Source organism: Panthera leo, chromosome B3, assembly GCF_018350215.1.
Source record: "Panthera leo isolate Ple1 chromosome B3, P.leo_Ple1_pat1.1, whole genome shotgun sequence".
Taxonomy (NCBI): domain Eukaryota; kingdom Metazoa; phylum Chordata; class Mammalia; order Carnivora; family Felidae; genus Panthera; species Panthera leo.
Window position 1 is genome coordinate 107,673,850 of NC_056684.1, and position 27,059 is coordinate 107,700,908.

General features: G+C 40.9%; 1 protein-coding gene across 1 annotated transcript in view; it reads left to right on the forward strand.

Moving 5' to 3' along the window:
- PRKCH (protein kinase C eta) overlaps nucleotides 1-26,670 on the forward strand; it is a 230,632-nt gene extending 203,962 nt beyond the window's left edge. Inside the window, exons 13-14 of the mRNA XM_042943436.1 lie at nucleotides 23,563-23,706; nucleotides 25,024-26,670. Coding sequence (XP_042799370.1) covers nucleotides 23,563-23,706; nucleotides 25,024-25,170 — 291 coding nt within the window. The 3' untranslated portion in view covers nucleotides 25,171-26,670. The remainder of the gene's footprint in view (nucleotides 1-23,562; nucleotides 23,707-25,023) is intronic.
- The last annotated feature ends 389 nt before the right edge of the window (nucleotides 26,671-27,059 follow it).

The window sequence follows — 27,059 nt, forward strand, 5'->3', positions numbered from 1 at the left end:
TGGGAAACTGTGAACCTCTTCACTTCCTTTTAGTTTTCTTTCAGATACTAGTTGCTCAGCTGGGTCAAGACAGAACCAGAGGTCGTGATGTGTCATTGACCTTGCACTGGTTTTCCTAAGTGGCATTCTGTGTTCTCTGTGGGGTGTCTCCCTGGAGGAAGGAGCACGGGCTTTCCTTGATGACAGGCTTACCTCCTAGCTCTATTATATTTTGGCTCAGTGACCTTGGTAGTTACTGCACCTCTCTGAATCCTGGTGTCCTTGCTTACAAACTCAAGGTAATAAAACCCACGTCATAAGATTATTGTCCAGAACACCTTCAGCATTTGATTCCTTCTTTCTTCAAAGAGCATTCCTTAAAAGTGATTTTCTGGAAAACACTTGAAAAAGGTATCTGATAAAATTACTAAAATACATTTACCCAGAGGATTTCTGGGACACTTTTGTACATTTCAGCCTCTATGCCTAAAAATAAAAAGCTTAAATGCCATAGCTGAGGAAATGCAGCTCTTCTCTGCAGAGGGCTGAGACATTTAAATGGAAGTGTGATCAAGGAAAAGCGAGAAAACAGTTAAGAGCACTCAAGACTTGAGGAAAGTCTTCGTTCACCAAGAAGGAAAGGCTTCGTCTGGGAGTGGTGGTGAAGAACCTGCCTCCATAGCAGAGCTGTCCAAGGACAAATCGTGGCTCTTTCACTCACTAGCTGTGTTATCTTTGGCAAATAGCTTAATTTTGCCATGCCTCAGTTTCCTCATCTGTACAACGAGGGTATGAGATAGTGTGCAGGGGATACTTGGAACAGTGTTCGGCATAGATTAGATGCTCAGGAGGTGGCCACTAATGTCATTAATGAAAGCTGGATGCATGAAATCGTTGTTCGACTCTGTCCTTTGAAAAATGATTACTTTGTGTCTTGTGTTAGGAAAAGAGCTTAAGGTATCAAGTCATGCTTATAAACCATTCAGACTACTTTCTGGCTTTAATTGCAACTTGATTTAATTAGGCCAGTACAGTTTTTTACTGCTAGGAGAAACCTTAGAGATTGTCTGTTGTCTATTCTGATCCCCCCATTTTATAGATAAGGAAACTGAGGCCCAGAGAAATTGTGACTCACCAAAGGCCATTAAGCACATTTCTTGAAACAAATTAGAACCCTTGTGCATTATTCGCGGGAATATAAAATGGTGCAGCCACTGTGGAAAACAATATGGCAGGCAGTTTCTCAAAAAATTAAGCATAAAATTACCACATGGTCCAGCAATTCCATTTCTGGATGTATTGCCAAAAGAAATGAAAGAGGAACTTGAACAGATATTTGTACACCAATGTTTATGGCAGCAGTATTCACAATGTCAAAAAGGTGGAAACAATCCAAATGTTCATTGACAGATGAATGGATAAACACAATGTGGTAATAAGCACACAATGGATTATTATTCAGCTTTAAAAAGGAAGGAAATTTTGATACATGTTACAGCATGGATGGACTTTGAAGGCATGCTTAATGAAATAAGCTAAACACAAAGGACAAATGTATGATTCCTCTTATATGAGGGACCTAGAATGACCTAGAATGTCAAATCTATAGAGACAAAAAGCAAAATGGTGTTTGCCAGGGACTAGGAGGCGGGGCGTGGGGAGGTAGTGCGTAAGGGGTATGGAGTTTCAGTTTTGGAGGATGGAAGAAGTTCTGGAGATGGATGGGTAGTGATAGATGCCCAACAGTGTGACTATGCTAATGTGCTACACACTTAAAAGTGGTTAAGAAGGTAAATATCATGTTCTGTATATTATACCACAGGTTTTTTAAAAAATAAAAGAAAAACCCAGACCAATAAGAACACGGGCGCAAACATGACTAGGGTACAGGCTGAAGAATAAAAGGAGGTTGGAGGATGGGGCTTAGGGCCCACCAGGGTTCAAGGGGTGACAGTGGAAGAGGATTCAGTGAGGAGGTTAGGAAGGGATGACTTCAGGTTGTATAAACATCCAAATCTAAAACGTGTCTACTAGTTTTACTTGTGGCGAAATAGGCCAATGGTTTTACAATGTGATTTATTCACAAACTGTTGTCTGCAGTAACTTTTGAGTGGTACTGGCTCAGTAGGAACAAATGGTCCTCTGCCAGATAACGGAGGGCTTGGGGAGTCCATCTATGTTAGAAGTTTGATAAGCTGAGACATTTTTAAGGACTCTGAACAAGCCTTTATTCCGTTGTGCAATTCCAGTTCAAGATAAGGCACATTGCTTTCTTTAAAAATATTGACTTCAAGCCCTTTTCCAGGATTTTGTGACCGCCTATAATTCTGGGAACTTGGTGACATCAAGAGTTCCTAATGTTGAACGTTGACTCCATTGGCCGGTGTCTTGCATGGTCCTAAAAACTGTCAGGAGGTCCTCCAAGCTAAGTTTTGGACTGCAATCACTTGTCATTACCCTTAATTTTTAGAGCATGGTGACTATTAGAAACATACACACAGAATTGCTGAGATGAAAAAATCTTTAAAAAGCAGTTTGTCTAAATCCCTCGTTGGCAGATGAAGCCGAGACCCAGAGAGGTGAACCGACTTCACACGATAGAGTGGAAGAAACACGCACTAGTCTGAGAGGCACGCAGCCTCATTCCCCTTCTGCCACGGCTCTTCAGTCTCCCTCTGCAAAGCAGGGATGATGACACCACTGGTACCCACTTCAAATGAGGGAGTACACATGAAAGCACTTTCGAAGTGGCACGCACGATACGGGAGTTAAGTTCTTAGGATTGCCGAGTTATGAGTAGTAATTTCATAGCATACTGAGAGGTATCGTTATCATCACCCTCTCTCCTTGATCAAGATCCACCAACATCACCAAGGTCATTAAGTGCTAAATTGTACACGAGGCTGGGTTGAATTTTTATTCCAGAGAGAACTGTATTGTGTTTTTCCAGGAGTTTCTGTCCAAACCAAAGACACCTATGGGGGATGTAAATAGCCACACAGATACTGATTCACTTATTCATTTAACAGGCATGTATCCATGCATATACACATAGCAGCCATGGTTCTGCTGTGTTCAGGTACTACACAAGGGAAATGACAGACATCGTCCTTGCCCTCAAGGAATTTAAGTCCAGCAGGAATAGGAAGGAAAAAAGATGTTCGCAAAAGAAATTATACAAATAACAATATACTTAACAATTTGATTTCTTTTTTTAAAGTCTAAGGTGCTTTGAGAAGATATAGCAGGTCAATGTAACCCAATCTAGGTCATCGAGGGAGGCCATCCTGAGGAAATGACATTTAAGCTGAAACCAAAGGCTGAAGAGAAGCTAGTCAGGTTCAAGAAGTACACAAAGATCTTGAGATAGAATCCATTTGAGTACCTCTCTGGCAGTGGGGCTGGACTGTAGTGAGTAAAGGGGTAGGGCTATTGGGGTTGTAGGAGATGATGCTGTGTGTGAAGGACACTGGAGGCCATGTGAAGGACGGCCAAGATAAGTCATTGAAGGATTTCAAGCAAGTATGAGTCACAAAATTGTTTTTTTCATGTTTAAGAGATCATCCTGAATAGTTATAAAGAGATACTGTAGACCGGACAGAAGCATTTGCAAGTGAAATATCTAGGATTATTTTTTCACAGTAATCCAGGGGTAGCAGAGTGGAACAGATGAAACAAGATTGGGCGTGTATCGTAAGTGTCAAGGCTGCATGATGGTTACATATTTGTATATGTTTGAAAATTTCCGGGGGCGCCTGGGGGGCTCGGTCGGTTAAGTGTCCTACTTCGGCTCAGGTCATGATGTTATGGTCCTTGAGTTCAAGCCCTGCATCGGGCTCTGTGCTGACACCTCAGAGCCCAGAACCTGCTTCAGATTTTGTGTCTCCCTCTCTCTCTGCCCCTCTCCCCCTCACACTCAGTCTCTCTCTGTCTCTGAAAAATGAATAAACCTTAAAAAAAATTTTTTTAAAAAGGAAAACTCCCATAATAGTACAATTTTTTCAATCAATCAATGTTATATGTTGTGTGTATGTGCACATACACAGGCACATATGTATACATACATACTTAGAACTTGTATAACATTGATTTTATATGTATATGTAGGTACACACACACACACACACACACACATTACAGACTGTGTAAAATGAACTTGGTCTTCATTAATGCATCAAAATCGTTTCACAATACAAATATACAAACAGAAGAAATAATGTGAGCCACATAGCAGCTATCTGGCCAATCCAGTACATCTTTTTTTTTTCTTTTTTTCAGTTTAGTTTTGAATTTATCATGAAAGATTTCATTAACAGTGGATCTGGATCCAGCTATGCCTTTTAATTGCCAGTAAGAGTCTCAAGGTCCTGGACTGGGAGTCTATATCATCCTGGTCATTTTTATGCTACAAAATTAATCAGATTTTAACATTCTCATTCTTCAACATCCATGAACAATCTCTGTACCTTCCCAAGAAGTATACCTCAGCCCCAAGTTGATAAGCTAAGTGTACCCCAAAGAATGATTTCTTTTTTTTTTACAAAGAACAGGGAAGAAGAGAGCCCTCACTGGTGAGCTCTGCCCCGAGCTGCTCCCCTCCTGCCCTGTGGGATCCTTTCTTGTGGGCTGGGTCCTCCCTTTCCCACCAAGGCAGGAAGGGCCAAGATCTCAAGCCAGCCCTTCACGTCCGCTCCCCCCACCACTCTCAGTTGGTGGGCCATCCCTATTTGGCTTCCTGAGATTTCCTGATGCTTTTTTCTTTAGAACATAAGGTCAGCACTGTTCCTGGAATTGGTGTCTGCTGGATATTTTGCTTGCCTTTTTTTTTCCTTCAAAAGGAAATACTGTTTGAATTTCTTTTTACCTTTTAAAATGGAAGGTATTTAGGGGTACCTGGGTGGCTCAGTTGGTTAATCGTCTGACTCTTGATTTCAGCTCAGGTCATGATCTCACAGTTGGTGAGTTTGAGCCCCGCATATGCTCTGACAGCATGGAAATTGCTTGGGATACTCTCTCTCCCTTTTTCTCTCTCCCTTTCTCTCTCTCTCTCTCTCTCTCTCTCTCTCTCTCTCTCTGCCCCTCCCCTGCTCTCTATCTCTATCTCAAAAATAAACTTTTTAAGAATGGAAGGCATTATTATCATCTCTGGAAACTGTTTGGATACCCATTTATATAGCATACCATAGATTCAGGTGTTAAGCATCTTGTGGCTTCATATGGTGTAATAATGTCAGTGAGTCCCCTGAATCAAGGGTGAGGGGGTATTCTTGTCCCATGTTCCACAGAAAATGAGTGGTTGAACAAGCTGGGCCCCAGCCAACAGAACTCCCAGTGTTACTTTCCTACCCTAGCCCTTCCTGTCATCACCTTTACCCCCACCCCCAAGATTGTGGACTTTTAAGTTCCTTGTGTGAGGATGTTCAAACATTTCATATAAACGTGGATGGAGGCAGAGGACTTGTTTGTGAGGACACCCTTGGGGCACAGAACCATCGGGAAGAGGGGAACTGGAACATACACAGTGGAGCCCAGGACTTCTACTTGGGAAAAACTCCCAAATCATTAACCATGATCCTTAAAACTAAAAATACCCATTGCACGCACTCAAAAAAACTGCAACGGGAGGCCATTTTTCTTGTCTGCTTTTTTGTCTCTCATTTCTCATCGTCCCTTTAAATGTGTATGTGAAATGCTCATATGTCCAAGCCCCAAAAGCAAAACAATCCCACCCATTAGCTCTCATAGATTATAAAAACTGGCAATACCCATAGAAGTTAACACAGAAAAGAAATATGAAGACACACTTGTGTAAAAGCATTCCAGATTTATGACTTGAAAAATGATTTTTTAAATGTTTTTTTTAACTTGGTTTTAGAATAATGCATGCTTTCTGTTGGCTGAGTTTCCTTAACTGGCACTAAATTATCCCCAAATGCTAATAATCATAACACAGAAGAAAATACAGAGTTTGCTTAGAGTTTCTATGGTTGCACTGAGTGTTGCCTTCGTGTAGCTCCAGAAAGAGAGACTTGGGGAAGTCCTCACGAATCCGAAGAGCTTAGGAAGGTGATGGCCTTTCTGTGAGGTGAGTGTTCCTTTGTACTAAATCATCTCCTCTCCTCGGAGGGATCACGAGGCTCAGTGCTGACTCAGGTGGAGTCAATGCCCTTTTCTGTGAGCTCACACAGGTGGCCAGGTTAAATAAGTGCTGAAAGGAGTTTGGGGCACTCTCCTGAGTCACCTTTGTCAGTTCAGGAGACATTGTAAACTTGGCATTAGAGGGAGATTACAGAGTGCTTTTGTTCTTAAGCTTTATAGAAATTAAAGTGTGTGTCCTTGTGTGGGTTTACCTGTCATCACACCTATCAGATTTCATCATCTGCATTGTCTGCAGGAATCCTGTTTGCCTCTGTGCACAAAGGGGGAATCACAATCAGTGCTGGGAGCCTCTTTTAGCCATGAGTGTGTCCCACGTCTGTCACCAGGCAGTTGATGAGAGCAGCATTGAATTTGACCCTCTCCGTTTCCTACTCCTCTCCTGGCAGAAGTTGAGATGCTCAAGGGAGGTGGTCAGCCAGGAGGAGGCTGAGGAAGTGGAGGGAAAACTGGGACCAGATTAAGGTAGAGGATCTAACTGTGGATCATTAGAACCGATGTTTCAAACACTGTGATGGGGAAAATCCAAAAGAAATTTACTGAATGATTCTTTAGCAAGAGAGATGGTTAACACCGGGACTGGTGTTCCCATATGAGGAAATGGAGCTGCTCCACAGGCCTCTTACTGAAACTGCTAATGCAATGAACACCTTTCAGAAATGAACCATTTTCTTACAGATAGATCAATGTGAGTGTTGGCAGAAGATAGAAAAACAGTAGCACGTTGATCTTCCCATAGACTTTTTGACATTTTAAAAATCATATTTTATTAAACTTACTGTACTCAGCTTCCTTCCCCCTTATTTTAGCTTATATGTTTACTAGGAATAGAGGTCCTGGTGTTTTATTTGTAGCTGGCAGTGTGAAGGATTTTTTTAATGGAGTAATACCACTCCATTAAAATATACCACTTGCCTATTTTTTTTTTAATTTTTAATTTATTTTAATTTATTTTTTATTTTTTTTAATGTTTATTTTTGAGACAGAGAGAGAGACAGAGTATGAGCAGGGGAGGGGCAGAGAGAGAAGCAGGCTCCAGGCTCTGAGCTGTCAGCATTGAGCCCAACATGGGGCTCAAACCCACAAGCTGTGAGATCAGTACTTGAAGTCGGGCACTTAACCTACTGAGCCACCCAGGTGTCCCATTTTTTAAATTTTTTTTAATTTTTATTTTTAGATTTTGTTTTAGAGAGAGTGAGAGAGAGAGAGCACATGCGAGTGGAGGAGAGGGGCAGAGGCAGAGAGAGAATCTTAAGCAGGCTCTGTGCTCAGCACAGAGCCCAATGTGGGACTCAATCCTATGACCCTGGGATCATGACCTGAGCTGAAATCAAGAGTTAGACTCTCAACCAACTGAGCCACCCAGGTGTTCCCTCCACCACTTGCCTCTTCAGTCTCCATATCTCAGCCAGGAGAATGAAGATGTCAGAGGTTTTATAAAATGAGCATGGAAACCCTTTTGATGTGGTAGTTTGCTAACCAAGAAATGTGCGTCGGAAGAGCTTTTTGTTTCAAGCTGGAAAAACTCTTGTGAACAGAACTTGTACACTTATTTTCTTTCATGTGCCCTTTCCAGCTATCAAAGACCAATAATTTTTAGCCGTTGATAGTTACGTTTGGTTCAGACACCAAAGATAGTGTCTATCCTAGGTAAAGACAAGTATTGGCCTGGGTTCCATCAGGAGGAAATAAAAGGCATTGTGTAGTGTCCTCTAGAGGATCCTTGTTTAGTACTTGCTTCCTTTAAATAGCTACATTTCAGGGGATCACACCTGAAAACAAGTGGTAGTGGCTATGGTGAATAGAGCTTCCTTTTCCTTTAACGCTTGGGAGTTACTGGAGAGCAATGAAACCTGACCTGTCAGTCAGAGCTGCTTGAGACCGGTTTGCCAGGAATAAAACCATCTTGGCCAACAACACTGGTGTTGGCACAAGTGTCTGACCTTGGGCTTTTCTGTCTCTGGGACTCACCTCTGACCTTTACTTTTTTTAAACCAACATTGTCTTATGACTTTGGATTTAGGGGAAGTTATAATGATTATAAAACACAGGAAAATTAGAGTGTTAAGAGCACTGAAAAGGAATTAAGCAGTTGCCCACAAAAAAGGTGCTGGATTCCAGTCACTGACAGCATGAGAAATATAGCCGACAAACTCACTACAGACTTTAGCACTGTTTCTACTCCATTGCAGGATCAACAGTACAGGGTATTATACTGGCTTTCATGAGGAGGAAATAAAGTACACTGTATACTGTGTCTCTGGAGATACGGAATATTCTGATGTAGATTAGTTACAAGTAACTTAGCAGTAAGATGTTGATCCATTGGCATTTTCAAATATATACTCGCGTGCCCTCTTCAGTGTCTCGCCCAAGGAGATTAGCTTGACCAACCTTTGTTTCATTTTATTGTTTATAAAGACAACTCCACTTGAGACCCAAGGAAAATGTGGCTTCTCTAGCTGAGGGAGGTATATCTTCAAAATGTCAGCTCTTCTCTCCCAGAATTTTAACGATAAAACTAAGAAGAGACCAAAGATAAGATAAGATTGTAGACTCTTGATATTAGCATAGGCCATGAAAGGCATTGATCTCCCTTCCCACCTGATGCCAGATAGGTTATCCAGAATCCTTGACAACTCATGGAAGTTCTTCTTTGAATGTTTCCAATAAGAGAGTCGTGTTCCTCCTAGCAAAGCTCTTTCTATCGCTTAATGGCATTGGGTATTAAACTTAATTGTCTTTATAAGCTTATATATGCTCCCTTAACTCCAACTCCCTAAACAGATTTCTCCTACTTGGAACTGCTTCTTATGGCCGACACCTCTTCTGGTGTTTGAAAATATCAGCAGTGCATTTCTATCCTTTTTTCTCCAATATAAAGACCTCTGTTGTTCAAAGTAAAGCAAGGTAGTCAGACTAAAGGATTCTCTGGGTTCTTTTCAAGACTATTTGTTGTCTCTCCCTTCTCTTAGTACCTGCTGGTCACATGGGCCAGCACAGGAAGTATAACATAAGTAAGCACACAAAATGCTGTGCATTCTCCTTCACAGGTGAAGTCCTGAATGTCATCCCATGATTCCTCCTGACCTGTCAGCCCACACTGGTTTTTGATCCAGAAAACAAATTAGAAGATTGGTCGCCTCAAGAGGTGGTTTAGCACAGTGACTGAAAGCAAAGGTTTCTAGTACTAGATAGAAACTCCACCGCTCCCAAACTGGGTGGCCTGGGGACAGGTTACAGATTGGACTGTTCCTCGGTTTTCCAGTATGTAAAAAGGGAATGATAATCAGGGTTGCTGTAAATATTCTATAGAATGAACTTGAAACACTTAAGTCAATACCTGTTGTAATGCAAGGACATATATGTAGAGTAATGGTAATGGCTACCACTTATCAAGCTACAACATTTACAAAAACTATACCATTTTTTAAATTGAAGTATAGTTAACATACAGTATATTAGTTTCAGGTCTACAACACAGGAATTCAACAACTGTGTGCATTACAAAATGGTCGCCATGATAAGCACAGTTACCATCTGTCACCATACAAAACTGTTGCAAAATTATTGACCGTATTCCCTATGTTATATTTTTCTTCCAGTGACTTATTTGTTTTACAACTGGAAGTTTGTACCTCTTAATTCCCTTCACCAATTTTGCCTATCCCTCCGCTGGCAACCATCAGTTTGTTCTCTGTATTTAGGAGTCTGTGTCTGGTGTTGTTTGTTTTGTTTTTCAGATTCTACATATAAGTGTAATCATATGGTATCTGTCTGACTTATTATACTTAGCATAATACCATCTAGGTCCATCCATGTTGTTGCTAATGGCAACATCTCATTACTTTTTATGGTTGAGTGATATTCCATTATATGTGTAGACCACACCTTCTTTATCCATTCATCTATTGATCAAAACTTGGATTGTTTCCATATCTTGGCTATTGCCAAAAAAATGCTGCAGTAAACATAGAGATGCATATGTCTTTTCAAATTAGTGTTTTTGTTTCCTTCAGGTAAATACCCAGAGGTGAGATTACAGGATCATACAGTATTTCTATTTTTATTTTATTTTATTTTTTTTTAGGAACCTCCATACTGTTTTCCACAGTGGCTGCACCAGTTTACATTCCCACCAACAATGCATGAGGGTTCCTTTTTCCCCATCCACATCCTCATCAACACTTGTTGTTTCTTGTCTTTTTGACATTAGCCATTCTGACAGGTGTGAGGTAATAGCTCATTATGGTTTTGATTTGCATTTCTCTGATGATTAGTGATGTTGCACATCTTTTCATATCTGTTGGTCATCTGTAGGTCTTCTTTGAGAAAATGTCTATTCAGGTCCTCTGCCCATTTTTTAATCAGATTGCGGGGTTTTGGTGTTGACTTGTCTTACGTTTTTTCTGTATTTTGGATATTAACTCCTTATTGGATATATCATTTGTAAATATCTTCTCCCATTCAGTATGTTGCCTTTTTGTTTTGTTGATAGTTTCCTTCACTGTGCAAAACCTTTTTATTTTTGGTGTATTCCTAATAGTTTATTTTACTTTCGTTTGCCTTGTCTGAGGAGACATCTCCATAAATATGTTGCTAAGGCAAATATCCAAGAGATTATTGCTTGTGTTTTCTTCTAGGAGTTTTATGGTTTCTGGTCTCATATTTAGGTCTTTAGTCCATTTTGAGTTTATTTTTAGGTATGGTATAAGAAAGTAGTCTAGTTTCATTCTTTTGCATGTAGCTGTCTAGTTTTCTCAGTAGCATTTACTGAAGAAGAGACTGTGTATATTCATGCCTCCTTTGTCATAGATTAACCACATAAGTGTGGTTTTATTTCTGGGTTCTGTTCTATTGATCTGTTGTCTGTTTTTGTGCTGGTATCATCCTGTTTTGATTACTGTAGCTTTGTAGTATAATTTTAATTTTGGGATTGTGATACCTCCAGCTTTGTTCTTCTCTTTTAAGATTGCTTTGGCCGTTGGGGTCTTTTGTGTCCATAAAAATTTAAACAGATAAATGGAAAGATATACCATGCTCATGGGTTAGAATTAATGTTAAATGTTGATACTACCCAATCTATAAATTCAATGTAATCTCTATCCAAACACCAATATTACTGTTCACAAAACTAGAACAAACAATCTTAAAATTTGTACCATTCTTTTTCCTACTCCTGCAGCTGCTCCTTGCCCAAATCAGTCTAGATCTGGATCCCTCTGTGCTTTGAGAATGGCAAGATGGTCTATTGCCAGCAGTGTGCAGATTACTAGTTCCAGCCCTGCCTAGTAAATTCCATTCAGACCCAATCTGAACAAGCTAGAACAACTCTCCCTCTCTTGGCTCTTCCAATATTCCATGGAAATACCATTCTGTAGAATAAACTGTACTTGAGAAGATTAGTTTGCCTCCCAAGAGATATTTAAAAAATCCATTATCTATCCTTTCCACCTGCCCCCGAGACCCATCCCACCCCCAATGGGTTGTTGTGTCTCATTTTAGGTTTAAATGTCTGTCTCTGCCTTCTTCTATGGAAAAGTGACTTCTCAATGCCAAGCCAAAGCCCGGTGTCTCTCTCCTCCCTTGCTGCTCCGTCAGTTAATTCACATGCCTCCCTTTGTCCCTCTTACCACTGCTCTGGGCTGGATGGTGCTCCTGGGTTAGGTCATTCCCAGGTCTGTGCCTCACCACTGCAGCTGGCATGAAGGGCTACAAGGGTGGTTGATGAGTAGTCTTCATAACCAGGTTAGATTCTGCCTATAACAGTGGCAACAGACAGACATATGACTGCAACATGCACACACCGGCATTCACTTTGTCACCCCCACGGTGGCCATCAGCTATGCACCTATGGTGGGGTTGGCCAACATAGCTGTGAATCCTATTCTGTGTCCTGTGTTCTTTCTCTGCACTCCCTCCCCAGCATTGTCTGTAGAGCCTTAAACTGCCTTCTTCCCATTTAGGAGCATCTCCCTGGAATATTGATGGGAATGTCCTGTGGTATGGTTTCCTTCCCCACGACTTGCCAGAATTAACCCTTTCTGCCTCTTTGGTCTGAAATTGAATGAAAGGAGAAGGTCATTTTGTTTGTCCAACAGCCAAATCCAATTATTAGGAGAAAATACAGTGTTTTCTCCCTCCTGGAAGAAAATCTAATTAGACTAATTGGTCTATTTGTATAACTAGTCCTCTTCCTCTGAAATCAGACAGATTTTGAAAGAGGAAAAAATAGCCATTGCCTACATTTTAATGAGTTTCAAAGTACATTTGAATCCTGTTCTCTCAAGACACATTATTATGTGGGGTTAGTTTAAACTCTATCCTCCAGAACATTCAACAACTCAAAACCAAAGCCTCCTCCTGTGTAGCAGAGCCTGTGACACATCAGAATGCTGCCCCCAGCACCAGATTCACAAAGAAGTTGCCCCGTTGCATCCTTGATCCTGGGTTCAGTATCTCCCTTCTATTGTTAAAGCGGATACAACTGCACAATAAAACCTGAGTATTATTTGTATCTCTTGTCTTAAGATGGTCTTTAGGAATCTTTGCTGTCAGAAAAACTGTTTTCCAGACACCACCACAATGGCCCCACCGTGAAAGCAAAAACAGACCTTGTTTTATCTTTCCTGGCTGCAATGTTGAGTAGCAAGGAGAGCCGCTTGAGCCTCAGGGTCAAGGGTGACTTCAGACCTTACTCTTGGAGGCGTTCAGTCCATGCCCCTGACTCTAGGTAAAACAGGATGGACCTACGCGTGGTTTAACAAGATGCTTACTAATACATTTATTGAGGGCTTCCTTTGTGCCAGGCATTTACTTGTCATAACAACCTTATGAAGTACAGGAAAATCTCCATTTTATAGTTGAGGAATCTGAGGCCCAGAGAAGTTAATAAATTTATACAAGGTCACACAGCTCATTAGTGGTAGAATTGGTATACAAACACAAGGAGTTGAACTGCAGAGCCTAACCAGTTAACCCCTGTGCGTTATCAGAGGAGCTCTTCTACCCTTCATATATCCTTCCTTGGTGTGCAGGAGGCTTCCCAGGACATTCTGGTACAAACCTGGCCTAAACTGCTTACACTTCACTGTAGAGCTACCTTCAGGAGGACAGGTGACTGTTTTCCCCTGTAGTCTTGCCTTCTCTGCAGCCTTGAAAGAACTGTTAACTCTCTCATTCTCAGGGCAGATGTAGCTCTGGTTGCTTCGGTATCCTCTAGTTAAATTCCACTTTAATGAGGACTCCAGAAGGAAGGGGAATATCAATGAAACCATCCAGTCTTGACCCCCCTCCTGTCCCTATTCTCCAGTTACTTTGACAGTTAGATTTGGGGTGGAATCAGATTTTCCACCCTGGCCTCTTCACTCACTCTTTGCAGCTTATAAAGTGCTTCTATTGACCCTAGAAAATATCCTGTTTCCTTTAGTAAATGTGTCCATAATCTTTCATGAAGTCACTTTATTTTCCTCCTTGGCTGACTTTCTCATTTGGACCACAGTCGGGAAAAGATCAGTTGAGGCAAGTTTAAGTATGACCTTAGGTGTGGATAGACATTGCTCCAAACAACATTGTTGCTAATTTGTTTGGTATTTGAATCCCATTAGGGACATAAGCAAACAAAGGAAGTTTTCTGCAAAAGAATTATGCCATTGCTGTTCGCAGCAGCGGGAATACAGTGTTTAGGGAGAGTCCTGTTCCTGGCCTAGAGCAACAAGTCCCCTCTATCCCCAACCCTATACACCTCTTTGCATCTTTGGAGGGTTGGTCATGAAGGGACTATAATCTCCACCTTGGGATGGTCCCTGTCCTGGTTTCTGTTTCATTCATCCTCCCTTTTTTTTTTTTTTTTTCAATGTTACATTAATTTCACGTGTACCACATAGTGATTTGAGAAGTCTGTGTTATGATATGCTCACCACAAGGTTAGCTACCACCTGTCACCATACACTGCTATTACAGTACCATTCATTAGGGTCCCTGTGCTGTACCTTTTATCACTGTGACTTATTCATTCCATATATCCCACTAGCCTTCACCCATTTTGCCCGCCACCCACCCCCCCCCGACCCAGCCTCCCCTCTGGTAACCATCAGTTTGTTCTCTGTATTTTGGGTTCTGTTTCTGTTTTTTGTTTTAATTTTTAGATTCCACATATAGCTGAAATCATATGGTATTCGCCTTTCTCTGACTTATTTACTTAGCATAATACCTTACAGGTCCATCCATGTTGTCAGAGATGGCAAGGTCTTATTCTTTTTATGGCTGAGTAATGTTCCATTGTACATTGTACCACTTCTTCCTGATCTGTTAATCTCAGTGGCCACTTGGGTTGCTTCCGTATCTTTGCTATTGTTTCTATTGCTGCTATAAACACAGAGCTGGCATGTATCTTTATGAATTAGTGTTTTTGTTTCCTTTGGGTAAATACCCAGAAGTAGAATTACTGAGTTATATGGTATTTCTATTTTTGATTTCTTGAGGAACCTCCATACTGTTTTTTCCACATGGGCTACACCAGTTTACATTCCCACCAACAGTGCATGAGTGTTCCTTTTTCTCCACATCCTTGCCAGCACTTATTTCTTGTGTTTTTGATTCTAGCCAGTCTGACTAGGTGAAAGGTGATAGTTCGTGGGTTTGAGTTGCGTTTCCCTGATGATGAGTGATGTTGAGCATATTTTCATGTGACTGTTAGCCATCTGTAGGTCTTTGGAGAAATGTCTGTTCAGGTTCTCAGCTCATTTTTAATTGGACTATTTGTTTTCTGAGGTTGGGTTGTGTAAGTTCTTTCTACAGTTGAGATCTTAACCCCTTATTGGATATGTCATTTGCAGATATCTTCTCCCATTTGGTAGGTTGACTTTTTGTTTCGTTGATGGTTCTCTTCATTGTGAAAAAACTTTTTATTTTTATGTAGTCTTAATAATTTATTTTTGCTTTTGTTTCCCTTGCCTGAGGAGACATATCTAGAAAAATGTTGCTAAGGCCAGTGTCAAAGAGATTACTACCTATGTTTTTTTTTCTAGGAATTTTATGGTTTCAGGTCTTACATTTAGGTCTTTAACCCATTTTGAGTTTATTTTTGCATATGATGTATGAAGGTGGTCCAGTTTTATTCTTTTGAATGTAGCTATCCAGTATCCCCAGTACCATTAAAGAGACCGTCTTTTCCCTATTGTGCTACTCCTTTGTCATAGATTAATTGATCAACTAAGCATGGGTTTCTGTGCTCTCTTTTCTGTCCTACTGAAGCATGTGTCTGTTTCTGTGCCAGTACCATACTGTTTTAATTACAACGGCTTTGCAGTGTACCTTGGAATTTGGGATTGTGATACTTCCAGCTTTGTCTTTCTCAATATTGCTGTGGCTATCCAGGGTCTTTTGTGGTTCCATACAAACTTTAGGATTATTTGTTTTAGTTCTGTAAAATAATACTATTAGTATTTTGATAGAGATTTTATCGAATCTGTAGGTTGCTCTGGGTAGTATGGACATTTTAACAATGTTAGTTCTTAGTCCAATCAATGAGCGTGGAATGTCTTTCCATTTGTTTGCGGGGTCTTCAGTTTCTTTCATCAATATTTTATGCTTTTCAGAATACAGATCTTTAACTTCCTTGGTTAAGTTTATTCCTAGTGATTGTATTCTTTTTGATGAAATGGTAACTGGAATGTAATTTTTTTAAGTTTGTAAATGTTTATTTACTTTTGAGACACAGAGCATGAGTCAGGGAGAGGCAGAGAGAGAGGGAGACACAGAATCTGAAGCAAGCTCCAGGCCCTGAGCTGTCAGCACAGAGCCTGACATGGAGCTCGAACCCATGAACTGCCAGATCGTGACCTGAGCCAAAGTTGGACCCTTAACTGACTGAGCCACTCAGGTGCCCTTGGAATTGTTTTCTTAATTTCTCTTTCTGCTACTTTGTTATTAGTATATAGAAATGCCAGCATATTTCTCTGTGTTAATTTTGTATCCTGCAACTTTACTGAATTTATTATTTTTCATAGTTTTTTTTTTGGTGGAGTTTTTAGCCCTGAAGACTATGTATAGTATCATGTCATCTGCAAATAGTGACAGTTTAACTTATTCCTTGCCAATTTGGATGCATTTTATTTATTTTTCTTGAAAATTACTGTAGCTAGGATTTTCAGTACTATGAAGGTGGTGAGAGTGGACATTCTTGTCTTGTTCCTGATCTTAGAGGAAAAGCCCTGTTTTTTCCCCTTGACTTGATGTTAGCTGTGGGTTTTTCATATATGGCCTTTATTTTGTTGAGGTATGTTGCCTAGATCTAAACCCACTTTGCTGAGGGTTTTTATCATGAATGAATGTTGAATTTTGTCAGATGCTTTTGTGCCTCTTTTGAGAGGATATGAATTTTAGTTTTCACGTTGTTAATGTATCATATTAATTTACAAATATTGACCCATCTTTACATCTCCAGAATAAATACAGTTTGATTGTGATCAATGATTTTTTCAATGGATTGTTGAATGTAGTTTGCTAATATTTTGTTATTATAGGACTGCTGCATCTTTGTTTGTTATGGTATCTGGGTAATGCTGGCCTCAGAGAATGTATTTGGAAGCTTTCCTTCTTCTATTTTATGGAATAGTTTGAGAAAAAGAGGTATTACATTTTCTTTTTTTTTTTTTTTAATTCTTAACATTTATTTATTATTGAGAGACAGAAAGTCAGAGCATGAGCATGGGAGGTGCAGAGAGAGGAGGAGACACAGAATCTGAAGCAGGCTCCAGGCTCTGAGCTGTCAGCACAGAGCCCAATACGGGGCTCGAACTCACAAACCATGAGATCATGACCTAAGCCAAAGTTGGATGTTTAACAGACCGAGCCACTGAGGCACCCTGGTATTACACTTTCTTTAAATGTTTGGTAGAATTCACATGTGAAGCCATCTGGTCCTGAAGTTTTGTTTGTTGGAAGCTTTTTGATTACTGATTCAACTTCATTACTAATAATTGGTCTGTTCAGATTTTCTATTCCAGGTTGAGTTTTGGAAGATTATGTTTCTAGGAATTTATCCATGTCTTTCTTCTAAGTTGTCCAGTTTGTTGGCATATTATTTTTTGTAGTAGCCTGATTCTTTGTATTTATGTGGTGTCAGTTGTTACTTCTCTCTCATTTCTGATTTATTTGGGTCCTCTGTTTTTCCTTTATGAGTCTAGCTAAAGGTTGATCAATTTTATTTTTTCAAAGAACCAGCTCTTGGTTTCATTGTTTTTTTAGTCTATGTTTTTTTTTCATTTCTGTTCTCAGATCTTATTAACTTCCTTCTACTAACTTTGGACTTTGTTCTTTTTCTAGTTCCTTTAGGTGTAAGGTTAGATTGCTTGAGATTTTTCTTGAGGTAGGCCTGTATTGCTATCAATTTCCCTCTTGGAACTGCATTTGCTGTGGCCCATTTTGGACTATTGTGTTTTTATTTTTGTCTTCATGTATTTTTTTTTTTTTATTTCTTCTTTAACCCATAGGTTGCTTAGTAGTATGTTGTTTAGCCTTGACATGTTTGTGTTTTTTCCATTTTTTTCTTGTGATTGCTAGTTTCATACTGGTGTGGTCAGGAAAGTTGCACAATATGATTTTAATCTTCTTAAATTTATTAAGACTTGTACTGTGGCCTAACATGTGATTTACCCTGGAGAATGTTCTATATGTACCTGAAAAGAGTGTCTTCTGTCGTTTGGGGATGGAATGGTGTGTGTATATATATATATATATATATATATATATATATATATATATATATCTCCATCAAGTCCATCTGGTCTAATGTATCATTTCAAAAACATTGTTTTATTATTGATTTTCTGCCTGATCTAGCCATTCATATAAGTGAGGTGCTAAAGTCCCCCACCATCATTGTATTACTGTCAATTTATCCTTTTATATCTGTTAACATTTGATGTATTTAGGTGCTTCAATGTTGGGTGCATAGATATTTACAATTGTCCTACCCTGTTGTTGGCTTGATCCCTCCATGATTATGTAATGCCCTTCTTTGTCTTGTGTTGCAACGTTTGTTTTAAAGTCTATTTGGCTGACAAAAGTATTGCTTTTTTTCTTCACTTTCTTTGGCATGGAACTCTTTTTCCTTCCTCTCACTTTCAGTCTGCATGTATTTTTAGTTCTGAAGTGAGTCTTTTGTAGGCAGCACATAGGACAGCAGAATGGATAAGAAAACAAGACCTATTTCTTTTGATTACAGCATTTAGACCATTTAAAGTGATTCTTGATAGGTATGTATCTTTTTGCCATTTGTTCATTGTTTTCTGGTTGTCTTTGTAGTTCTACTCTTTTCCTTCTTACTCTCTTAACTTGTGATTGATGATTTCAAGTATTATACACTGCTTGGCTTTATTTATCTTTATTTTTTGTGTATCTATTATAGGTTTTGGGTTTGTGGTTACCCATGAGGCTGATATAACATCCTAAATATACAGAGTTCCATATGCAGTTGATGGTCACTTAAGTTCAGACATATTCTAAAAACTTTTTTTTCACTCCCTGCTCCATGTTTTATGTATATGTCATATTTTACATTACTTTTATTTATAATTTTATTCTAATTATGGCCTTTTGTTTTGCACTTAAAGAAGTCCCTCAGGGTGCCTTGTTGACTCAATCAGTTAAGCATCTGATTCTTGATTTCACTTCAGGTCATGATACTGGGGTCATGGGATCAAACCCTACATCTGGCTCCACGCTGGGCATGGAACCTGCTTAAGATTCTCTCCCCCCTCTCTCCCCCACCCCCAAAAAAGTAGTCCCTTTAATGTTTCTTAGAAGGCCAGTTTAATGTTGATGAACTCCTTTAACTTTTATTTGGAAAATTACCATTCAGAATTGAAGAGATCAGGAATCTTGATGTTTAGAGTATTCTTGGTTTTAGGTTTTTATCTCTTGGCACTATGAATCTATCATGCTACTCCCTTCTGGTCTGGAAACTTTCTGCTAAAAAAACCAGCTGATAGCCTCATGTAATTAACTAGTTGCTTCTCTCTTGCTACTTTTTCAATTCTCTATCTTTAATCCTTGACATTTTAATTATTATGTGTCATGATGTGACACATCATGGGTTCTTCTTGGGTTCATCTTGTTTGCAGCTCTCTGTGCTTCCTGAACCTGGATGTCTAGGTTTTTTCCCAGGTTAGGAAAGTTTTCAACTATTTCAACTATTTCTTCAAACAAGTTTCTGCCCATTTCTCTCTCTCTTCTCTTCTTCTGGGACCCCTATTATGCAAATGTTTGTTTGATGTTATCCAAGAGATTCCTTCATCTTTTTTTTAATTCATTTTTCTTTTTGCTGTTAAGCTTGGGGGGCTTTGCTTTATCCTGTTCTAGATCTATAGTGAGTGCTGACCAGAAGCATCCTGATATACACCATTCTGGGGCCACCTTGGTGTGATAGCTGGGGCTGGTGTGGGCTAGAGGCCTGGGGCTCACTGAAGTAGAAGGTTCACTAAGACACTGGACCTTGCTCTCCATGTTACCAAGTTATAAAGGGATTGTGAATAACACACACCAGCCCCTCCAACCTGGGGAGATTTTGTGTTTTGCCATTTGTCAGGGTTCTAGGGCTGAATGCTTTATATTCTAGTTGTGCTTTAAAATGGTGTTTTTTTCAGTGCTTCAGGGCAGTTGAATCTACCCAAAGTCCCTCCATAACTATTTTTCCCCACTGTAGTTTGCACCATTGGGTATTCCCTTTATTATGTTATCATGTTTTGATCTTTTATTGTGCAGAAGCTGGTCAGTCCTCAGTTTCTCTTCAGGAGGAATTGCTTTGATAGGTGTAGATTTGGTATGTCCATGGATGAGGTCAGTTCACGGTCTTCCTATGTTGCCATCTTGGACCAGAAGCCCCACCCCAGCATTTTTTCTATCCCTATGCCAGGTCTCAGAGCCATATAGAGTCCGTGAGTGAAGCCAGCTAGGGTGAGGCAATAGGGAATGGTGGGACATGTGGCTAAGGATCATATGCTCCACAAAAAAAAAAAAAAAAAAAAAAAGCAGCTACTGCTAGACTCTAGGCCATTTATATCAAGAAGTACGGGTTTAGTGTTCCAGAACATCCTATTTTCCAAGAGAAATTGGAAAACTTGACTTTAAAGTTGACATTTCCTAGTTTTTAAATATTTGACAAGTAATTAAAATTATTTTAAAACCTGTCGTGTGAGCCAAGTAAGAGGTCTGAGGCCTGGGGCTGGTCTTACAGCTATACTCTCTCTCTCCTTCTCCACAATCTTGCCTACCCTTTCATCTCTTGCCCTCACACCAAATGTTGAGGTCTCAGGGAGTTAGAGCTCTAATCCTGGCCTGAATCCTGGATTTACAGGACTAGTCATCTCCTGGGGATGTCTGAATACCTCAAATGCAAAGCTGAGCTCAGCCTCCCAGATCTGCACACTGTTAGGTCTTGAGAAATGCTGGTTTTGTTTCATTCCCCCCAAATACTGCTGTTAATACTGTTACTGCTGTTACTATTTCTATTAATACTACCCACAATCTATTGCCTTTCTTTCATTACCTATCTCTGCTATCCAATACTACCCCTCCATCAGGCAGCCAGAGCAGACCTTGTGACCCTGCACTCCTGTTTGCCCCTTCACTGCAAGGCCAACAAGTGTGGGATTGTGTCCATTCTTCCACAAGCCTACTAGGACTTGCTCCTAACTTTTCCTTGCCACTAACCAGAAACCTTTCTAGTTTCTGAACTTGTCCAGTCTTCTCAGCTATTTTCTCAACCTCTTCACTGTTCACCTACCATCTCTTATCTCTTCGTTGACTGATTCAGTCCACTGTGGCTAGAGTCATCTCCTACCTCACTGGCCAGCTCTTACCACTCATCTTTCCATAGGATGTTGGTGACTCCAATGGGCTGCCCCTCTCCCAGATCTTCAACCACCCCAATGCACCAGTCATACTGCAGCATACCAGGTGTTTGCATGTACCTGTGCTGGCTCCTGGGAGCAACTGTCATCTTTGTTCATGCCTGCATTCCTTCTATTCATCTACCTCCTCTCTCAGCAAATAGCTACCTCTTCCATGAGGCCATTACTTGCCTTCTCATGACCAGACCCCTTCTTCCAAGCTCCTACACAGTCTGCTCTTTTCATTCCACCCAGTTGTGATTGCCCATAAACTTTTCTGGCCTCTTCCCCACTTCATCAGCTCCTCATGGGGAGACACTGTCTTTGTCATCTATATCCCCACAATAGCTAGGTCACTGCCTTGCATACAGTAGACACCATGTAAACCTTTGTAAATGGATCCCCTTTTAAGTGTAGAATAGCTGTATCTAAAGGGCTTAGGACAGTATATTAAAAGTCAAAATAAAACTGCTTGGTTATTCAGGACTTCCCAGAACCTAAGAGAAAGTATCAAGCTAGTGAAAGGATTATTCTGACTGCCTCCATTTCCATTTTTAGAGGAAGAACAGTTGTGATTTGGTTTATTTTCCCTCACGGAGTTCCTTTCCACAGTATCCCTTGGAAGCTTGGCTTCAGTGCCAAGGGCAAGGAAGAATGGTCACTGGGCTTTTGCCACCCTGGCATTGAGAGCCATGCACTGTTCCTCTTGTCCAGAAGAACAAGTTGTACCCACACACAAGATGCCCTCTGCACTCATCATTGGCAGGCCTGGGAATTTCCCACAAGCCATCTGAGTCTGTTTTACCATCCTTGTAAATTAGCTCTTCAAATAGATGCCTACTCCATCAGGGATTGTATCCCATTAATGTTCCTAAGGAGGGAACCTACTCCTTTTTTCTTGTGTATATATTTTCCCCTTCCTTTCTGAATGCACAGGCTGAGCCACGAGAACCCAGGCAGCATGAAGACCTCACTTTTACAGAACTGAGCTATTTATGAGACATGTACTTCCTAAATCCACATTGACCACTGTACATGCCTGGAGTGCTAACTGCCCCAATTGGATCAGTGTAGCTCTGAAAGCCCCTTTTCCTTTCGGGTTTCCCCTACAGTCCACCATCACCAATGGCCTTGCATTCATTGTCAGTAGAAGAGAGGAAAAGCTATTAGACCCCATCAGCATCTGCATTTTTTTATTAGCTCCCTTGGTGGGCTTTTTAAAATTTTCTTCAGAGGTCTGTCCGGTCAGATTTGCTTAGGGCTTTTTACAGCCTTCTCCCTCCATTTTTATTCAAACCAACACTGGATGCGTTGCAGCTTTGGACACCTGGCCTAGCAGGGATGGCCACCTCCAAACACTACCTTTTCATGTCTGCACACCTTCAACAAGATTGGCTTTTCATTTACTCTAGAAATTCCACTCTAAAGCAAGTTGTATGAACACAGCATTACTTTTGTGCTCACAAATCAAATTTGGAAAGCAGTGTTTGGGGGTGTTCTTAAAGACAACTTGATTTAAATTTTAAAACAACACTTTTTAATCCAAGGCAACTTTTATTTTGAAAACACAAAGTTAAATTATCTTATGTGTCTTTAAAATAAAAAATCACATTCTGGCCCTGAAAAGCTGAGTTCTCCTGTACAAATTCTTGGTTAAGACATGATCAGAACACCTTACTGGCCTTTTTGTCAAAGTAGACTTAGTTCCAAATACCTTGACAGGGGCTCAGCCTCAAGGGAGCTTCCCAGTTGATATGCAAAGGATTATAATAGATATATATATGTGTGTGTGTGTGTGTGTGTATCACATATATATCATATATATCATATGTAATTATATATATATGATCCAGGTATATATATGATATATATATATATATATATATATATATATATACACACACCTATTATACACACATTGCTTAAATGGTCTAAGTAGGATTCTGAATCATTAAACATTTCAAAATGGGCAGGAGGAAAAGGAGCATCTTTGTTGCATAAAGAAAAGTGGCCAACTTTAGTTTTTTTTTAAACTCTCACAGCTTCTTCCCACAGGTCTTCAAAAGAATGACTCTCCCTCTTCTCCCTGTGGTCTTGTCAGAGAGCGGGAATCCTGGCCGACTCGTCAGGGCCTCAAAAAATGGCACAGCTGTTTTCAAAAGTAGCCCTATTCATAAGCTGTGGGTTGTCTACAACTGCAGTGTGGGAGAAGGGCACACTATTTTATAAAGAGTCTTTTTAAAAGGGAAAGAAAAATACATGGTATTTACAGTAAAGAAAACTGGACCCTTCAGCTTTATTTTAGTGGCCACGTCTGAAATGGAAGTGGCGAAGGCCATAAATACACACAAGCAATTGCGCCTTAAGGGATGATTCATGTTGGCTGTCCTGCCCATAATGGAAAATTCAGCTTGTTAAGCAAGATCAGCCAGAAGGCCTCACATGGGCTCCTCTGCCAGAACTGATGCCTACCATCTTGTGTCATACTTGTTGTAGATTATTGAATGATTGACTCTCTTTCTCCCCCTTTCAGTTCATGACCAAGAACCCCACCATGCGCCTAGGCAGCCTGACTCAGGGTGGTGAGCATGCCATCCTGAGGCATCCTTTCTTTAAGGAAATCGACTGGGCCCAGCTGAACCATCGCCAAGTAGAACCACCTTTTAGACCCAGAATCGTAAGTGTCCAAGACCTGCAGAGTAGACTTTTTCTTCAAATGTCTTTAAGAATCTGTTGAGCAATGGGATGGTCCCCTATGGAATAACCAAACCAGAAATACAACCTGACATTTTTCAGGGCAGCCTCACCCAGAAGGAGGTATGCCCTTGAAGCAGCATCTCTCCCTGTACAGGTTACTTCTCTCAAAGTTTTCACCTCTTGCTCGCCCTGGCCCCATCCTCTCTTAACCAAAGTTTGCACTTTCTGCGGTCTAAGAGGCCTGAAATGTTCCAGATTTCCCCAAACAAGTTGGAATGAGAAATTTATTGTTCCTCTACAGTGTCCTCAAGCTCCTTAGGGTGGATTTCCCAAGCCCCCAGAGAAGGAGAAAGGGTAGGTAAAGCACTGCCCTACCCACCTCACCAAACCTGGCTCCTTGGCTTGGAGAGCCTGGGCCTGTATCAGTTACCGCAGCACAGAGCTCAGGCCAAACCCCTTTTGACTGGAGAAATGTTGGCAGCCCCAGGGGTACCTTCCCAAGCAAGGCAGCTGATCCGTGTAGCATTCCTGAGGGTGGTCTAGCTCTTGGTTGGAGAACTAAGCTCTTTCTCATCCATGGGTTGAGACAGGAGAGAATGGCAGAAATGATCTTTTCAGCATTGGTTTATAAAGATGTAAAATATCAACATTTCCAACTACACAGCTAGCTTAATCTGTAACATCCCATAAGATTGGACACCAGACACCCAGCCGTAAAGCCACTTCCTTTAATGGGCCTCCCCCTGCCAACTCCTTGGGGATGAGGGAAGGCTTTGCCAGCAGGGCATCATGGCTCCAACTGGTGAATAAAGGGAGAGGCAGTGGTTTCCTAAACTCCGCACTTGCCCATCTTTCAAGAAAGATCTCTTCACACACATAGCCCTGTGTATAAACAATAGGTGAGGCAAGTGTGAACTTACACTCTGTTGACAGCCAAGTGTGTGCGGCCTTCAGCAAGACCTGTTGAGAAGTGGCACCTTAGTGAAATGCAGAGTAAAGGGTGATAGAGACACCTGGATCAGGTGACCAAATTAATTGTTTTGCCTCCCAACCTAAGGCCGGCCTCCTCAGTACGAGTTTCATGGGGTTAGTGAACTGGTGGTTACCAAATGCCATACCATACACAGTGCAGCAGAATTACAATACAGTGCTCTTTAGCCATAACTGTCATAACTGTAAATAATGCTACTGAGAGAGTTTCAGTGCCATTCTTGGACCTCCCTGGAACAGGCACAGGCCCAGGGAAGATGAGGAAGTCTCATGTGCCCCCAAACTAATACTTGTTTCCTTTTGACAGAAATCCCGAGAAGATGTCAGTAATTTTGACCCTGACTTCATTAAGGAAGAGCCAGTTTTAACCCCAATTGATGAGGGGCATCTTCCTATGATTAACCAGGATGAATTTAGAAACTTTTCCTTTGTGTCTCCAGAATTACAACCTTAGCCTTACAGAGAATGAATCACAAGGGGATACAGATTTTCCAGGAATTTCCTTTGTGGGGCATTCCCTAGTATCAGCCTTAGAACAAGAACCTTACCTTCGGAGAACGGGTGGAAAACTCTGAAGGACAGAACTTCAGCTCTTTCACGTCCTGAGGGAGCCGTGGTACTGGAAATAGTTGATACTGGAATGAGACTTCATGAAGAAATCTGCTCCACCGAGGAGGTTCCATGGCTACTTTGGGCTTGGGATATCAAAAGGAATCAACTGAAGAGAAGGTGTGAAGAATCACCTAGATCTGAGAAAGTGAGCCACGGCAGCTTTTTACTTCCAAAGACAAATCAAGATTTCATATGGACCACTCTGTGCTCTCCGTTAAGCCAGGGAGTCCCGAATACTAGCAGTGTGCCAGAAGTCTGTAAATGCTAATCAAGAATTTGAAGATAAGGAAATGGGCTATCCAAAGAGAATGATATACTCTGAGGAAACAAAAGAGCATCCGTCAAACAACTTCAAGCCCTATCTTGAAAACAGATGATGGGCACCAAGACAACTGTTCCAGCTTCAGGTCTTATACTTACTTTAATGGATATTTATTGAGTGCCCAGTGAGACGGTGCCATGACACCTACTAATGCAAACAGACTTGTGTTCCCTGAACTTTCCTTCTCCAGTCCACTTCTTTACCTGAATGGTGTTTGCATTCTGTGAAATGCCGCCTCCACATTGCGTATATCATGCTTCTTTGTCCGCACATGACTTTTTCCACGTAAGAGGGCTCGCGGCCACCACGGCAACTACTCCTCCCACCAGCAGGTGAGCTGGACACGTTTGCTGCCTGCTAACTTGTGAAATCTCATTTTGGGACCACGTGTGGATACGGCTCTGAACTCGGTGAAGAATCGCACGCCACTCAGGACTCCTACATTAGCAGGTTATTTAAGTTATATTTTAAGAGACGAATGTTTGGTATGCATTTTAATAATTAGAAATGGCTCTTATAAAAGGACATTTATCAAAAGAAGGACTTTATGTACTCATTATATGCAGTTGGAGAATTTTGTCTGTCTGGAAATAAACGCATTTTGTAGCAAAAGGAAACTTTTTGTCCAGGAGGATTTGTCCTATCCCCACTAGGAGAGGAGAGATCTAATTAAAAGTTCTAAGCAGAATGGATAGGGTCCTTAAAGCAAATACACAAAAGGTTAGTATAACTTGTGTGTCCCTTAAGTGGACATAGCCTATTACTGACCAAAACTTCTGTTCTGAGTCAGGGTGATAACTGCTAAACATTGCTGCAGTATCTTAGTGCCTAGGCATAATGTTTATGTGAATGAGAAAGTATAGTGCAAGTTCAATGGCCCGCTTCTAGCTTATAAATATGCCATCTGGAAAATATAGCAAGGAAGAAAGTGATGAAGGGGCCCACATCAAATTGACCAGAACATGGCCTCCCTCTACAAACAGGATGAGGAATTACAGAGCAGCTCAAGGGTAGCTAGCCAATATTGAAAATCTCTGTCCTGGGCTCTTTATTTATATTGCAAGCTAAAAAAGGATGTTTATTTTTGAGGGAGGGGGGAGAGGGGAGGAGAGGCAGAGAGAGATGGAGACACGGAATCTGAAGCAGGCTCCAGGCTCTGAGCTGTCAGCACAGAGCCCAATGTGGGGCTCGACCTCCCAAACTGCGAGATCATGACCTGAGCCAAAGTCCGATGCTTACCTGACACCCAGGCGCCCCTAAAAAAGGTCGTTTGAATCAATAGAGTCGCTAGGAGCCTCCTTTTGCTTTTGTTTAGCACGGAGCAGTTCATAGGCACACTCAACCTGCATAATTTCATTACATCTTCAGGTCATTCTACCACTACTTCCAATGTGAATACCATGGGACCT